Source organism: Zosterops lateralis, assembly GCF_965231275.1.
Source record: "Zosterops lateralis genome assembly, contig: HAP1_HAP1_SCAFFOLD_308, whole genome shotgun sequence".
Lineage (NCBI taxonomy): Eukaryota > Metazoa > Chordata > Aves > Passeriformes > Zosteropidae > Zosterops > Zosterops lateralis.
The window spans coordinates 18,152-33,434 of NW_028154390.1; the positions used below are offsets into that span (position 1 = coordinate 18,152).

Consider the following 15,283-nt stretch of genomic DNA (forward strand, 5'->3'; position numbering starts at 1 on the left):
ACAAGAAGAAATAAAATATATTGACCTGATCCACAGGATGTTATTTAGATAAGCCAGAACAGAAACCCAAAATAAAGCAAAGTTTCTATAACAATGAAAGCTACCGAGAATATTTGAATAATGCATGAAACTCATGAACATGTATGTGCCTTAGTAAAGTAACAGTACAGAGATAACACTGTCTTAACGCACCCACGGGTCCCTTGGCTGATCGCCAGGAACACCCAGCGCTGGACATGGAACTGGTTTTTTCCCTTATTGAACTTTTGAAAAATATTCTAAGACTGAATATTCGTTTTTCTCAGAATTGAGGTCACTGACAATAATCCCAAAACCAAAGAGGACCCAGCAAGAAAAAACAGAGTCAACGAGTGAATCTGCTTGGAGACAGGGCCGGGGACTGGGAGATAAGGGAGCAACGGGAGAATCCATCAGTTTCAGAAAATGTTCCTCATTGACACGGACTGTGCTCAGCCAAGGCCCTGCGAAATTCCTGAACACGGAGAAGAAGAACAAAGACTGAGCAGAGCCGTGAATATCGGATGTTCTACAAAAGGGGGGCGCATATTAACGAGGACATGCAGGAGGCGGATCGGGAAGTCGGAACTTTCCAAGGACCTTCGCCACGGGGCAAAGGGACAGGGAGATGCAGAAGGGAAAATCAGGAGAAAAAGGAGGCCGCGTCCTACAACAATTGGAGAGACCCCCCGGCAAAGGCCGCACGGCCTCTCCCTTTGTTCAGGAATAAAGTCACTTTTACAGGACTCCTCGGGCTCCTGTGGGGACACAAACCTCTGGCCACCTCTGGGAATTTTCCCGCACAGCCCCCCCCGGGGACAGGGCGGCCACCTCCGTCCTCCCCACAGGAACCGGGACGAGCCGGCGCTGCTCCGGCAGCGGCTCCTGCCGAGGCAGCGGCGGGAAGGAGAGCGCGGGCAGCCGCTCCCGCAGCGCCCTCAGGCCACGGGCAACACGGCGCCGACACGGCACAAGGAACCCGCCGGAGCCCCCTGCCGCCCCCTCCGCCCGCAGCCAGCCCCGAGCCCCGGCAGAACCGAGCGCGGCTCCCACCTGCGCTGGGGCCGCCTCCGAGCTCCGCCAGTGCCGCCTCACCGGGCTCCGGCCGCTGCCGCCGCTCCCGGGCCCGCACACGCGCTCTCACAATGGCGCCTCTGCCCAGCCACGGGCGCCCGGGGGGCGGCCCCGGCAACGGGCTTGGCCCCGCTCCGCCCAATCAGCGCGCGCCCACAACCGGCACTGACGGCACAATCAGCCAATGGCGGCGAGCGAGGCCCGGGCTGTGCACACGGCCCACACCCGCCCCGCGCTCTCAGGCCCCGCCCCCGGGCTGTGGGAGGGGAAAGCCGCAGATGAGGAACCGCCCTGGGACGGGCCCGGGCCCGAGGCGGGATTGAGCTGGAAACACAAACAAAGTTCTCCGCACCTCCCGGCCCGCCTTTCCCAGCCCTGCGTGTTCCCTGCCACCGGCTCCGAGGAAAGCCCTTAGTTCTCCCGGCCCTAATTAGGAGCATCAGCGCATGGCTTTGATTTCGCCAAAAAAGAGGGAAAAGCCCCAAGGCCCTTGGGCTGAGTGGAGGAGGGGGGAGATTTCTGTGAGAAAACTCCCAAAGTAGTTTTTCCCCAGAGTTGGCAGTTTGCCCTCGTGGTCCCCTGTATATTACTGGAGCTAAGATTCTTTCACCAATTTCAAAGTCTCCCCTTTTAGTGCTTGTGGTTTTAACCGCACCCAGTGGTCATGAGGGTCGGGGGGTATAAATCAGGTTCTTTGTCAGGATCAATAGGTCCAGGATCAAAGGGATCCTCCTCTGGACCATCTTGATCACTTTCCTTGCTGTCACAGTCGGCAGTGAAAACCCTCACGGAGCTCAAAAACACTTTTTTCCTGGGCAGACATTCCCTGACCCATCGTCCCCTGCAGCAGCTGACCTCCAAAATCCCAGAGTGTTGGCTCACCTCCCATCTCTGGAGGGGCTCCTTTTGCCAGCTGTCATTCCTGCTTCTTTCAGCAGCACTTTGTTCTGCAGGGCTCCGTCACACGGGGCACCATTTGACGGCGATTGACAGAGAGACATGGTCTCCATGGGGTGCAGGCATGAGGCCGTTTATTGATACGCCTGGCTGAGTTTATATACCTTTTCATTATATAACAGGTACTATTGCCAAGTACATTGCTTTAGTCATGCCTCACACTAACTAACACAGGTATGTGCTGTCTCATCTCAGTCCTGCTTGCTAAGCACATCTTGTACCAAGCACATCGCTGTCTCTTACATTCCTTTCTCAAACTTCTGCTTTCGGTTGCCAAGGCTTGCGGCCACCTAATGCTGACATGTCCATTTGTGTCATGAGCTGAGCAGTGCTCCCAGCTCGGCTCTCTGGCTGTATTCCCACAACTGGGCAGGTTTTTCCCTTGCATGGAGCCTTCCCCGTGGCCCTTCTGGCCTTCCCCAGGCCCCTTCTGCCCTCCCGCAGAACCCGTGGCATTTTCCACCACACACAGTTGGTGACCCAGAGTCGGCTGCAGCCGAGAAGGCTCCAAGCAGCTCCTTCCAGGCTGACTCTGCAGATGCCGAGGCTGCTCTGGGCTCTGCCAGGGCTCTGCTGGGGCTCAGCTCTGGGCAAGGCTGGGCCCCCTCTGCCCTGGCATTGCTCCAGGCAACTGAGTCGCAGGGGGAGAAGGACGGGACATATCAAAGGAGTTGAGGTTTAAGGGAATTTTTATTCACAAAGCCTCCTGTAGGATCACCTGTGGATGGCGGGGAGAGGGAACTCTGCAGAGCTGAGACATTCTAGAACACGTGGGTTTATTGCAAGGGTGGTGGGTAAAAACGGACTGCCTTCAGCCACCAGCCTCAGCTGAAGGGAAGTCCCAAAGAGAGAGGGAGAGAGAGAACAAGAGGGTAAGAGGTAAGAGAGGTGGCAGGGGTCAGAGCACAAGGGGCAGGAGCTGAGAGAGGGGGTGCAAAGAGAGAAGGGAGCAAGAGAGGAGAGGGCAAGAGAGCCAGAGAGAGCAAGGTCTTTGTTCCAATACATTATGTCTCCTTTTTTATTGAATACTCTAATTTACACTAACCAACCAGTACAAGACACAAAATCCTATAGAATCTACATGCAGCCTATAGGAACTACTACTTTACCATACTGTGTTACATTTTCAACTCTAAAACTACTCTTCAGACTTTTCTCTTTTGCTACCTTGACCTTTGGATCCCTCAGCCAGCAGTAGGGTATTGTTCAATCAAAAGGGATTCCCCTTCAGCTGGTTAGCCTATTGTTTTCAAGTGATATAGTAACTAAGGCTCGGTATCTTACAACTCAAAGCAAGCTTTTATTTCTATTTCGATTATAGGATTCATATTTTCAGAATCATTTCCTAAGCCAACATATTTATAAGGTTTCCCTGATTCATCTTCCCCAACAGCTGCCATAACAAACAGGGTGTCATAACAACCATTACAAACAGGGTGCCATAACTACCTAAACTAACTAGCAGTGCTAAGTACCATAACTAACTAGCAGTCCTAACTACTGTAACAAAAAGCTCTTCTCAAGTGCTTTATGTCCTCTGCTGCTCCCTCAGTGTCTTTGCTGCAGCGATCAGAGCGGTCAGGCTGGAGAGAGGCTCAGCTGATGATAAAAATGGGTGCTGCCCAAAGGATCAAAAAGAAAGAAATGAACCGTCACTTTCCAAAGTCAAGTTCCTCACAGGCTCTGTTGCCACAGGACAAAGGGGAATGGATTTTAACTGAAGGGAGGGAAGCAGGCTCAGATTAGATCGGAGGAAGAATTTTTCTCCCCAGGAGAGTGGGGAAACACTGACAGAAGGTGCCCAGAGATGTGGGAGGTGCCTCCTCCCGGGAAACATCCAAGCTCAGGTCAGGCAGGGCTCTGAGCCACCTGATGTGCTTGAAGATGTCTGTGCCCATTGAGGGCAGCAGGCCCAGATGACCTGGAAAGGACCCTGCCAACCCAAGCCAGGCCAGGCTTCTGCTCGCTTTGCGTGTGAAAAGCAGCGAGAGCGGAGATGATGGGAGAGGGCCCCACAAGAAAAGCCCTCCCTGGCTCTGCCGTTTCCCCTGCAGCCGCCGGGCACTGACCTGCAGCAGCTCCTGGGCAGACCAGCGCCGCTCCTCGTCCAGCTCCAGGCTGCACTCGAGGAAGTCCCGCAGCAGAGCCGACAGGCGCCGGGGCTCCTGCAGCCGCGGGGTCCCGTTCTGCCGGATCAGAGCGCGAGCCTGCAGGAAAGGCAAACACAGCGCTCCGCCAGCTCCCTTCACACCCACAGCTGCTCACATCCACCCCGGCTTCTCAGCCCCGGCTCCAGGGGCACTTTCCTCCCTGCCACAGACGCTGCTCCCCAGCTCATTTTTCTAGGCCAACCAAAAATCCCAAACCCTGGTGCAGCCACAGCCATTGCAGCATCCAAATGATCTTGCCTTGAGAGCCAATCTCATTGCCTGACTTTGTTAGGAGGAACCTCCATCAGAAATAGCACATTTTGCTTCTCCAAATCCAGACACCAGCTTTACAGGCCATTTTCAAGAGTCACTGTGGTCTGACTGTGTCATTTCAAAGGGTTCTCACATCAAATGCATCTCTGCAGGGCCACTGACACTCAAGTAAATTCATTCCTGATGCCCCATCCCAGAAACCGCCCGACAAGAAACAGGTTTGTGTTGCTGAAAGCTCAGGCCTGGTGACATGGAGAAAGGAGCTTGGGATAGGAAAGAAACATGTTAGACTATGGGGATGTTAAAGAATCATCTTCATGTGTTAGACAACTTTCCCAGTGAGAAGAGCCAGGAAGGATTTCCTCTCGCAAAACCTGTTTCAGAAACTCCTTTGTAAATTTCTTGGGTTTGGGTTTTGGGGCACGTTTGGGGTTTTTTGCAAGATAACATTAGAGCTGATCCACTGGCTTCATGTTTTCAGGTCATCCTCACAGACAGGAGAGCTGCAACAACTTAAAGCCCAAAGCAAATTGTTGCTGGAGACTGCAGAATATTTGTCTGTGTTCAGGTTTGAGTCCTCTGGGAATTCCCCTCCCGATGTGCAGAAACCTCCAGCTGCTCCTCCCAGGGCAGGGTCACGCTGTGCTCACAGGGCTCTGCAAACACTGGAGAATTTGCCTCTTACCATGGCCCCCGTCTCCTTGAAGTAAGGAGGTTCTCCTTCCACCATCTCGATGGTCACAATGCCAAATGACCAGACGTCCACCTTGGGGCCGTAAGGAGAACTGGTCACAACTTCTGGGGCCATCCAGTGAGCAGTGCCCACCATGGAGCTGGGCTGGTCCTGCTCAGGGCTGAGCTGAGCGCAGAGGCCAAAATCAGCTGAGGACAGAAACAAAGCCTGTCAAAGGCAGCTGGAATGAGGAAACCACTCACAAACATTCCCCACCCTCAGTCTGACAATGCACTACTGAATCCAGCTGGAAGAGTCCTCAGGGCTGTAGCCAAGGCAAGATGGAACTGGACCCTTAAAGAAACCCTCAGCTTTCATGCAGTGGCTTTTACTGATTCCCTTGAAGCTTGAGATTCCAACCCCCGCCCCTCTGGAAGGGCCAGAGCCAGAGCAAAGGCACTCCTGACACTGCTGCTCCTCTCCTGAGCTCTCTGCAGGGGCAGCAGGGGCCGGGCAGGGCCACCAGCAGCACCTGTGGGGCTCTGGCCGTCCCTGGGAAGCCCCACACCCGCACCCCGGGAGCGCCGTGCCTGGCCAGGAACACCCACCCAGCTTGACAGAGCCGTCCATTCCCAGCAGGATGTTGGAGCTCTTCAGATCTCTGTGGATCACCTGGTGTGAATGGAGGAAATCCAGGCCCTGCAGACACTGAGAGGGAACACAAAACACCAGGGTAAAAATCAAGGGCTGGAATATAGCACACAAGAAAGGAGAGTTTAGAATTCTGCCAGCAGAAACTTTGCTGTGACAGGCCAGGAGTGCAGTGCAGACCAGCTCCAGGCAAATGGTTCAAGGCAAAGCTGAGAACAGCAAATCCAATCCAAACAAGACAGAGTACCCCCACAGCAGGAAAGAGGACAAGAACAGAAGTGCAGTGATGCTGGCAGGCCATTCCTCCCAGTGGCTCTTTCTTCTCCAGCTCATAAAAACAACACAGAAACAAAGCCCTGAGCCCACGTGGAGCCACCCCTGTTCCCCTGCCCTGTTTGGAAGGACCATCGTGTCCAAGCCATGGGAGGCACAGACAGGATCCCTCACCTCCCGACTGACAGCTGCCATCTCTCCTTCAGCCATGCGTGTGTGTCTGACAACGTCCTGCAAAGTTCCTCCATCCATGTATTCCATCACCAGCCAGAGATCTCCATCAACAAGGAAGCTGGAAGAGGAACACAATGGCCCGGAGATGAATGTGCAGTGCTCAATTCCCCCATGGAAAAGCCTCCAGTGGGGTTTTGTTTCCACGGCACTTGTCAATGAGGACAGAATCAGATGGAGAGACATTCCTGCCAGGGTGCACAGGCCTTGGAATCCGCACAGTCTAAAGGAGAAGGAGACACCTGTGCAAAAGGAGAGGCCTTAGATGGCAAGCAAGTGAAAAATGCAGTTTAGCAACAGCCCAGATCCATGTGAAACCACAACACTTGGCCCCAGCTGGTTCAGCATCTGAACTCATCAGTTCCACCATTCACTCCAGAGCAAGGCCACACAACTTCCAGAGTTATCCAGGGAGGGAGGCCCTGCAGCACTTGGGATAAAAGTGGTCAACTGTTTGGAAAACCTTGCAGAAAGTCTCTTCAGAAACAGGCAGGGCCATTGAAAAATGGGCAAATGAGGCGTTTCTGGAAACAAGAACCTGGTCTTCCTGGCATCTGCAGGAATGGAAAAGATTCGGGAAGAAGAAGCCAAGGGAAATCATTTCTGCCATGGATTATCAGCACTTGTTGTAAGACACAGAAAATAGGGTCAACTTGAAGGAAACACCAAAGCAATAAAAGCACATGGAGGGAGTGAACTGCCAGGCTGTTGTTTTGGGAAGATATGGCCGGGTCAGGCTTTTTCAAAACAGGCTTCAGACTAGGGATGCCAGGAAAGATCAACGCAGGGCCCGTGCACGGGATGAGACCTGAACACTCACCTGTCCAAAGAGCTGACAATGTTGGGGTTCTTCTTGTCCCTCAGGACCAGGGTCTCATTCAGAGCTCGTTCCCAGTTCTGCCCTCTGAGACTCATTTTCTTTATGGCCACCTGAAGGGACATTGCAGACCTTTAACTGGAGGAGTCTGTGGCAGGAGGCCACAGCAAACACGGGGCGAGTCTTTTTGGAGCGACGGAGCCAGGCTGTGCCAAACTGCCCTGGGATGGGACACCAGAGCTCAGCAAGTGCCATTCCCACAGCCCATGGCTCTGCTCGCTGGGGGCTGCTGACAGGACACATGGCCAGAGACATTTGGCCTCGGGAGCTCTGCAGAAATGGTCCCTCAGCCTCAAAGCTCTAACAACATTCTCTGCACCTACACTCTTCTCAAATGGCCCTAGTTTACCACCACTCTCATAATGATGAAGGTGATGCTCATTATTATTCAAACACATTTTCCAAGCAGGAGGTAATTCTGGTTCTGTGAAAACTGAGCAAAATAGCTGGGAACCCTTTAGCAATTCTATGCTAAGGGGTTTGGTCATGATTTCAAATGCAGCTGCTCTGTTTGGGATTGCACAACAAAGCAAACACACACATCCATTGCTCAGATGATCCTTGTCACAGGCTGTCACTGACCCCAGCCCCAAACACAACTGCAGGGTTTAGGAGAGAGCTTTGCTCTGGACATCCATCTTCTCATTGCTCTCCCTCTCTCTCTGCAAACAGCTGCAGTAGGACTAAAACCCCAAACTAAGATCCCAAGCAGGATCTCTCCTTAATTAGGACTTGAGGTATCCTTTGAAGATAAAACTCAGCATAGAAAAACTGCTAAACAGTGCTCCTGTCCAAGGCTGGGATGGAGATAAATTGGGCCTCAGTCTCCACCAGCTGATGCATTCACGGTTTTAGATGTGCAGACCAAGGCAGCGTGTCCTGCTCTGACAGACACCGCTGCCCTCCTTGCATTCCTTTGGGCACTCCAGAAGCTCCAAGTCTGTCCCAGCTGTGCTCTGCAGGCTGACCCTGCTCTGCCTTCAGAGGAGCAGCCTGTGCAGGAAAGCTCTGCTGGGCCCCCAAAGCTCCAGCCACAGCTCCCAGCAGAGGGGAAAGCCCTCGAGAGCTGCCGGACGTGCCGGGCGTGTTGACACTGACCTCTCCTGCAGTGGCCCTGTCGAGTCCTTTGTAAACGGCCCCAAAAGCCCTGGAGACAAAAGAGCAGAGAAGAAAGAAGCAGTGCTTTAGGCCCTGGGAGTGAAGGTCAGCCCAGACAGGAGATCTCTTCTGCCTGTAGCATTCAGAAAACACCTGGGTGCGTCAGCCCTTCAAACAATGGCGCAGCAGCCACCAGTCCTCTGCCATGCAAGGTGTGCAAGGGAAAGCTGAGGCCAAACATGAAGGAAAAGTGCTGGAGCAAATCCCAAATGTCCATGATGAATTCCTTTAGTTCAAACCCTAGGGTGGGGTGCTGGGTGCCTAAAGAACTAGGAAAGAATGTATTTCATCTTTTTGCATTTCCTGCCTAAGACCTGCAGGATCCACAGGAGCCCTGCCATCAGGGCATCCTGCATTTTCCCCTCAAGGGCAGCAGCTCTGTGTCTGTTACTGAATGTATGGGCTCTGCTACTTGTGCTGAAAAGAGCCCTTCTTAGTTCATCTCTGGTTTCTGTTTGTAAACCATTATATTGATAATCCTGACCGGTGGATATTTTTGGAAGTAAAATATTGGAAAGAAATCTTCTTGAGAACTGTTTTCTGACAGTCACCAGATGGTGAGTTGCTATCTTAGGCAATCCCAGTCCAGGGACAGAAGATCTTCCAGGTCCTGCTCCTTGCTGCAGGCAGGACACTGCCAGCCTCAGGGGCCTTTGGCGGTGCCATCTGACCACAGTTATCAATTCTGGTCAGGACTGAGACACAGCAGGATCATACCCCAGTGTCTGAAGGCGTTTGGAGCTCTCCTGACTCCTCACTTGATCCTGCACCAGCAGAATACCTGGGCCCTGCTGGTGTAGAAGTAACTGCCTTGCACTTACCCTTGGCCAATCTGCTCCAGTTCCAGGTATTTCTCCGCAGGCTCCCCCACGCTCACGGTGTTCCCTGAAAGAAACCACATGGAAGTCGCTCCCTCCCAGATGGAGACCCCGCCTTGCAGCAGAGCCAGAATGGGGCCCCACTCCCTGGGGCCCTTGTTCTCAGCCGGGGAAGGACAATCAATGACTCTGTGACATTCAGCTGCAGAGCAACACTGGGTGCAGCTGATGCTGAGACACACACACAGCCCCTGCTCGGGCACACAGGAACAGAGCAGACGTACTCAGCTGCCTCAGGCACCACTCCCCTCTCTCCTCTGCCTGCAGGGCTGTGCTGCTGTCAGAACGTTCAGCCCAGGATCCCTCAGCAGAGGGAGGTTCAATGTCCTCTTCCCAAGCAGAGGGAGGTTCTCCATCCTCTTCCCAAAACGCTGCAGGTTCTCCATCCTTTCCCCAAAATGCTGCAGGTTCGCCGTCATCTTTCCAACTCACGGGATGTTCGCTGTTCTCTTCCCATGCTGGGAGATGTTCAGCCTCCTCTTCCCAAGCCACAGGATGTTCTCTGTCCTCATCCCATGCCGGGAGATATCCATCATCCTCATCCCACGCCATGGGAGCTTGGCCATCCTCATCCTGTGCCAAACAACGTCCACTGTCCCTGTCCCAGGCTGGGAGATGTCCACTGTCCCTGTCCCACGCCGCGGGAGCCTCGATGTTGTATTCCCAATCTGTGGGATGTTCACCCTCATCTCCAGGAACAGTGGGGAGTTCACTGTTGTCTCCCGGCACAGAGGGAAGTTCACCACCATCCCCCAGAACAGTGGGAAGCTCACTGCTGTCTTCCTCCTCTTTGGCCTCCTCTTTGGAAGCAGAGGGAGCCAGAGGAGGTGCTGATGCAGCTTTTGTGCCCTGTGGACAGAGGGCAGCATGAGGGATGGGAAGTTCTGTCTCAGTTATCACCTTATTTATCCTCAGCTACACATCCAGCTGCACTAAGCAGAAACGGTTCTGAGCTGTTCAAACAAACAATGGGCTAAAGTTGACATTGCCACTTATTGTTGGGAATTTGATGTTCCACCATGGCTAAAGCCAGCAAGCATCTTCTGCCTGCAAAACCAGACCTGCAGCTCTTCAAAAGCTCTTCAACAGAAAAGGAGAAACTGCCGGGGATCCCTTTGCTGCTGCTGCTGCTGCAGAGACACCGACAGGAACTTTCCTTCAGCCCCCCAGGCTTGCACTCGGCTGCCACACGCTGAGCTCACACCTTGCTGCACAATTCCAAACACCAAAGGTTCCTTTCAAACTCACCAAAGGAGGAGCTGCTCGAGATCCTCGTGTGAGGTGCCCTGCAATGGGAGAGGGAACGTGAGCCAGATGCTGTTAGGAAAAAAAGTGCCTGTGGTGGGAAATGCCACAGAGCAAGGCAACCCCAAGAGAGCCTTTTGCTTTCACAGCATCCCTCCAGGAGCCACAGTCCCTTCACACAGCAAGCAAGAGAACAGCACAAAATACTGGGCTGTGTCAGTTCTTGGCTGGACCAGCAAACGGAGGGAGTTCCAGGTTCCACTGCCACAGACTCTCCCCTTGAGAGCACAGAGCTCCCCCGGGCCTCACTGCAAATGCTGTGCACACCCCGCTGCCCACAGACATCCCCTTATTCAGCTGCAGCTGCTGGCAGGAGCTCTCCCAAACCAGTGGTGTCTTCGGGACAATTTGGTTACAAAGTCAACTCAGTTTCAGAGGAAGAACAGAAAGCACACAGCAAACCCAAGGCACAGATGCTGCACCAAGGGAAAGCCTCGACTTACGTGCCAAGTGGGTTAAGAAATACCCCGAATAAGCCACAGAGTACAGAGTGCAAACTGCAGCAACCACAGTGTGCATCATTTTGGCTGTGCTGCACACGTCTGCAGACTGTACCCCTGCAAGCACAGAAGGACACCCGTCAGGGGCTGGGCTGGCTGCTGAGAATGCCTCGGGCAGGAGGATCCTCCAGCAACGAGCAGGCGCCCAGAGCTGCTCTGGACACTGCGGCCTCTGTGTCCCACAGCAACAGGAACACCACGGGGACGTGCTCCTGTGACATCACAGCAGCGGGTCATGCAAACACCGCCTGGAAGGTTCTGCTGTGTCACAAAGGAGCACAAAGAATCCTCCCAGGGCACAGCCTATTGCCCCAAGGATCCAAGAGGAGCTGTGAAAATGCAGCAAACAAGGACACCCCACAGCCCAGCCTGAACACTGAGGATGAGCAAGGACGGGACCAAGCCAAAGGAAACTTGACTTTTAGTCACTGATGCTTCTGACTAAAACCAGCAAGGCTCCTTCCATCTGGGATCTTTGTTCTAGTTCTGAAAACAAACAAGGTTCTCCACTCTAAATATGGAAGGCAGGAACTGGGGAGGAGGTGGGATTAGGAAGCAGGAGGAGCAGGAGGAGGAGGAGGGAGAGAGGAAAAGGAGGAGCAGGGGCAGGAACAGGAGGAGAAGCAGGAGGTTCCAGTGCCCCTGTGTCCGCAGCGCCCCCGGCCAGGGGACAATGGCCCCCACAGCATCCCGTGATGACGTGAGCAGGGAGGGGAACTTGGTCCCAAATCTACCGAGGGTTCCCTGAGAGAGTCTTTTTATTGGGGTGTGTTTGGAGCTCACATATTGTGGAATTGAGCCCCAAATATCATCTGGCATTCCTGGGAGGTGCCCCAGGGAGGTCCCCATCGGTGTGTGTAGGTGCCCCTTGGGGGGATCTTTGGGGGTCCATGTGGCCATTGCTTGGGATCTGCAGAGGGAGGACATTGGCCCTGGGGACCACTGGGAGAGCAGAGGAGGGAAAACCCTTGGACCCTCAGGGTGGGGAGAGCAGAGAGGGGTGATCCCAGAGCTGGGGCACCCCTGGCAGGCTGGAAAGGGATGAGCCTGTAGAGGAGGGAGCCCTGGGATCCCTGGGATCTCAAAGTGGAGCATCAGGGGAGAAGGGACCCCATGGGCCCCCATGGGCCCCCACCAAAAGCCCCTGGATCATCCCTAAGCAGGACCTCGGAGAGAGGGGAATGCCTGGAGCCAAGGGACCCCCATCATCCCAGGGAAGGGAAACCTCTGGAACCCCAAAGTGTAGAGATCAGAGATGGGGAACACCGGAGAGGGTGTTTTGGGCTGAATCTTGATAATTTGGAGACTTTCATGGATGCAAAACAGCTGCTGTGTTCTAGAGATGGATTTGGGCAGCAGGACCCCCCAGCCCAAGGAGGCCTCCCACTGTTTTTTCCCCCAAAAAGGATTTGTCATTCCCAAGCCACGGCTGGATGGAGGAGGAAGAAAAGGCCCACAAATGCCTGGAATGTGGGAAGAGCTTCATCTACAGCTCCCACCTGGGGCAACACCAAAACAACCACACTTGGGGATGGCCCTGTGAGTGTGGGGAATGTGGGAAGAGCTTCAGGTGGAATTCCAAGTTTGTCACCCATCAGCACATCCACACTGTTGAGAGGTCCTGTGAATTCCTGAGTGTGGGATGAGCTCTCACTTGACCCAACACCAACAGAGGCACCATAAGGGAAGCCCCGCGAGTGCCCCGAGTGCAGGAAGAGCTTCGTGCGCTGCTCCAGCTCCATCCCCCATGGGAGGATCGGCGTTGGATGATCCCCAGTGACCCCGTTGGGCAGAGCCCTGGTGACCCCTGTTCTGGGTGATCCCCACTGAGTGGAGGGAAGGTGTTGGAGAGATTTCTTTCCCCTGTCTCTTTCCTGCTCTGATTGGGTTGGTAATAAATTCCCTACCTGTGGCCAGGCTGGGTCTGTTTTGCCCATGCTGGTGCTAAGGCCAAGATCACTCCTGCTTATTTTTTCACCTGCTGAGCCTTTCCTTGTATTTCCTCTCCCTGTGCAGTTCCAGAGGGCAGGGACAGAGCAGTTTTGGTGGCTCCTGGCATCCAGGCCAGGCCAGCCCAGCCCCAGGGTTCTGAGAGGCTTGTGGAGGTCCCCTGTTTGTGGGACATCCCCACTTGAGGAGGGTGTCCCCCCTTGCTGCAGCCCCAGCCCTCAGGCAGTGCTCAGCCAAGCAGAGAACCCCCTCAGCCTGGGCCTATTTTTTGGGCACACCTGAGCCCCTGGACATCTCCATCCGCATTTTGGGGTGCACCTGAGCTCCTGGAGATCTGGGATCCCGTTTTTTGGGATGTATTAGGTTTGCACACAGCATTGTTCTGGTAGCGGGGAAGGTTCTGAGAGAAGCTGCTGGAAGCGTCCTCCGTGTCTGGCACAGCCAGTTCATGGTGGCTCTGAAGACGGAGGTGCCGCATGCAGAGATCCTTGGGGACGCAGAGATCCACCCACAGCCCCTGGAGCAGCCCCCGCAGGGGCAGGGGGATGGCTGGGAGGGCTTTGCTGGCTCCTGGGGAGGCTGAGAAGGGATTGGGATTCAGCCCATCCCTGGGGGGCTCAGAGGGAGTTTCCCCACACAGCATCCAGTGCTGTGGTGGCTGTGGGTCAAGGGGGGTGGGAAAGGGGGATCTGGGTTCTGTGGTGAGGAGGACCAGGAGGAAGAGGAGGGAGAGAGGACAAGGAGAGGGAAAAGGAGGAGCAGGAACAGGAGCAGCAGAAAGAAGAGGAGCAGCAGTAGAACCAGGTGGTTCCTCCACCCTCCTGCTGAGTCCACAGCTCCCCTGGCCTCGGCAGGTGAACGGGGAGGGGAAGCTCACCCCACATCTCTCAGTGGGTGTCCAGGAGGGCCTTTAGTGACAGGTGGGATGTTTGGATCTCACAGGGCCCGAAAGGTGAGCCACAAGTGTCCCTTGGGGGAATCGTGGAGGATCCACGTGGTGATTGCCCAGTACTGGAGGGCACAGGGGGGTGACATCGGTTTTGGGGCTCACGGGGAGTGGGGACAGCAGCATGGGGCCATCCCAAAGCTGGGGTTCCTCGGCAGCCTGGTGGGGTGGGGGAGGATAGAGATGAGCAGGGTCTGGGCCCACCCAACAGTGAACAGGGCAGTGACTTCTCCAGCTGGACCAACTAACCCAAGGTGCTCACCCCTTGCTTTTCCCCCAGCCAGGATTTGTCAATCTCAGACTTTGTCTAGATGGAGGCGGAGGAGGCTGCGAGGAAAAGGAAGATGCCCTGGGATACTGAGGCAGGTGTGGAGGAAGTCACTGCCCCTTTCCCCCTCTCCCCTGCTCCATCTCCCAGCCCAGCATCGCCCCCGGCTGCAGGACCACCCCACTGCCGAGGCCGTCCTGCCAGGGATAGGTTGGGGGGATCTCCTCCCCCTTCCCTCTGGCACAGAGGCAAATCCCATCCTCTCCTTGTCCATCTTCATTCCTCTTGTCATTTTGTACTGCTTCCCTCTTCATTCCTTCCTCTCCTTGTCTTTCCTAACTCCAGGCCCTGAGCTGCAGACAGAGACCAGGGAGAACAAATCCCTGCCACAGAACCTTGTGGAAGGGACTGTTTTGAGCAGTTCCATGGCACAGGAATCCAACGGGGAGGAAAAGCCCAAGAGCCCCCACACGAGGAGGGGCTGCAAACCCAACCCAAGGAGCAGTGAGGAGGAAAGATCCCCACCCCTCCTGTGCTGGGTAGGTGGCTGGAGATACAGCCACATCTTGGAGCTGGTGGAGAAGGCTCAGGCCAGTGAGAAGCCTCACAGAATGTGGGAAGGGCTTCAGGTGGAATTTCAAGCTAAGGAAATATCAGAACATCCACACTGGGGATTGGCCCTGTGAGTGTGGGGAATTGTCACTGTCTGCAGTTTCCCCAGCGATCTTCGAGGTGCTGTGACACTGTTTGGGTAGCGAGGTCCTTAAAAGGATGTCCTGGCCTGCCCAGTGCACAGGCAACCCTCAGGGTGCTGGTGCTTTGCAGCTCTTTTCTGCTTGCTGCCTCAGCAGTGATGTGGCAGAACCACGCTGAGCGACACGGGAAATAATGAGAGCGGGAACTGCCGCCTTGTCCTCCAGGTCTTCCTTTCTTGGGCTGGAACCAGCAACAAAATGGCAGCTCTGTCTGAGGGGAGCGGGTTTATATAGGGCAGGAAGGGGCGGGGTTTACAGCTTAGACCAATAGGGTACAGAGCTGGGGAAAGGGCCAATCAGGGAGAGGATCAAGGACTAACCAATCATTGAAGAGAACTATAAGCCA

The 15,283-nt window shown here is 54.6% G+C and overlaps 1 protein-coding gene across 1 annotated transcript; it reads right to left on the reverse strand.

The window, feature by feature from the left end:
- Positions 1-5,037: 5,037 nt before the first annotated feature.
- LOC310923770 (serine/threonine-protein kinase PAK 3-like) lies at positions 5,038-13,446 on the reverse strand (the record flags this gene model as incomplete). Its single annotated transcript, XM_083885703.1, has 10 exons — positions 5,038-5,354; positions 5,754-5,853; positions 6,244-6,361; positions 7,121-7,230; positions 8,276-8,324; positions 9,157-9,220; positions 9,987-10,062; positions 10,462-10,499; positions 10,962-11,075; positions 13,287-13,446. The coding sequence occupies 10 exons, from the start codon at positions 13,444-13,446 to the stop codon at positions 5,119-5,121; spliced, it is 1,065 nt and encodes a 354-aa protein (XP_083741829.1). The 3' UTR covers positions 5,038-5,118.
- Positions 13,447-15,283: the final 1,837 nt, after the last annotated feature.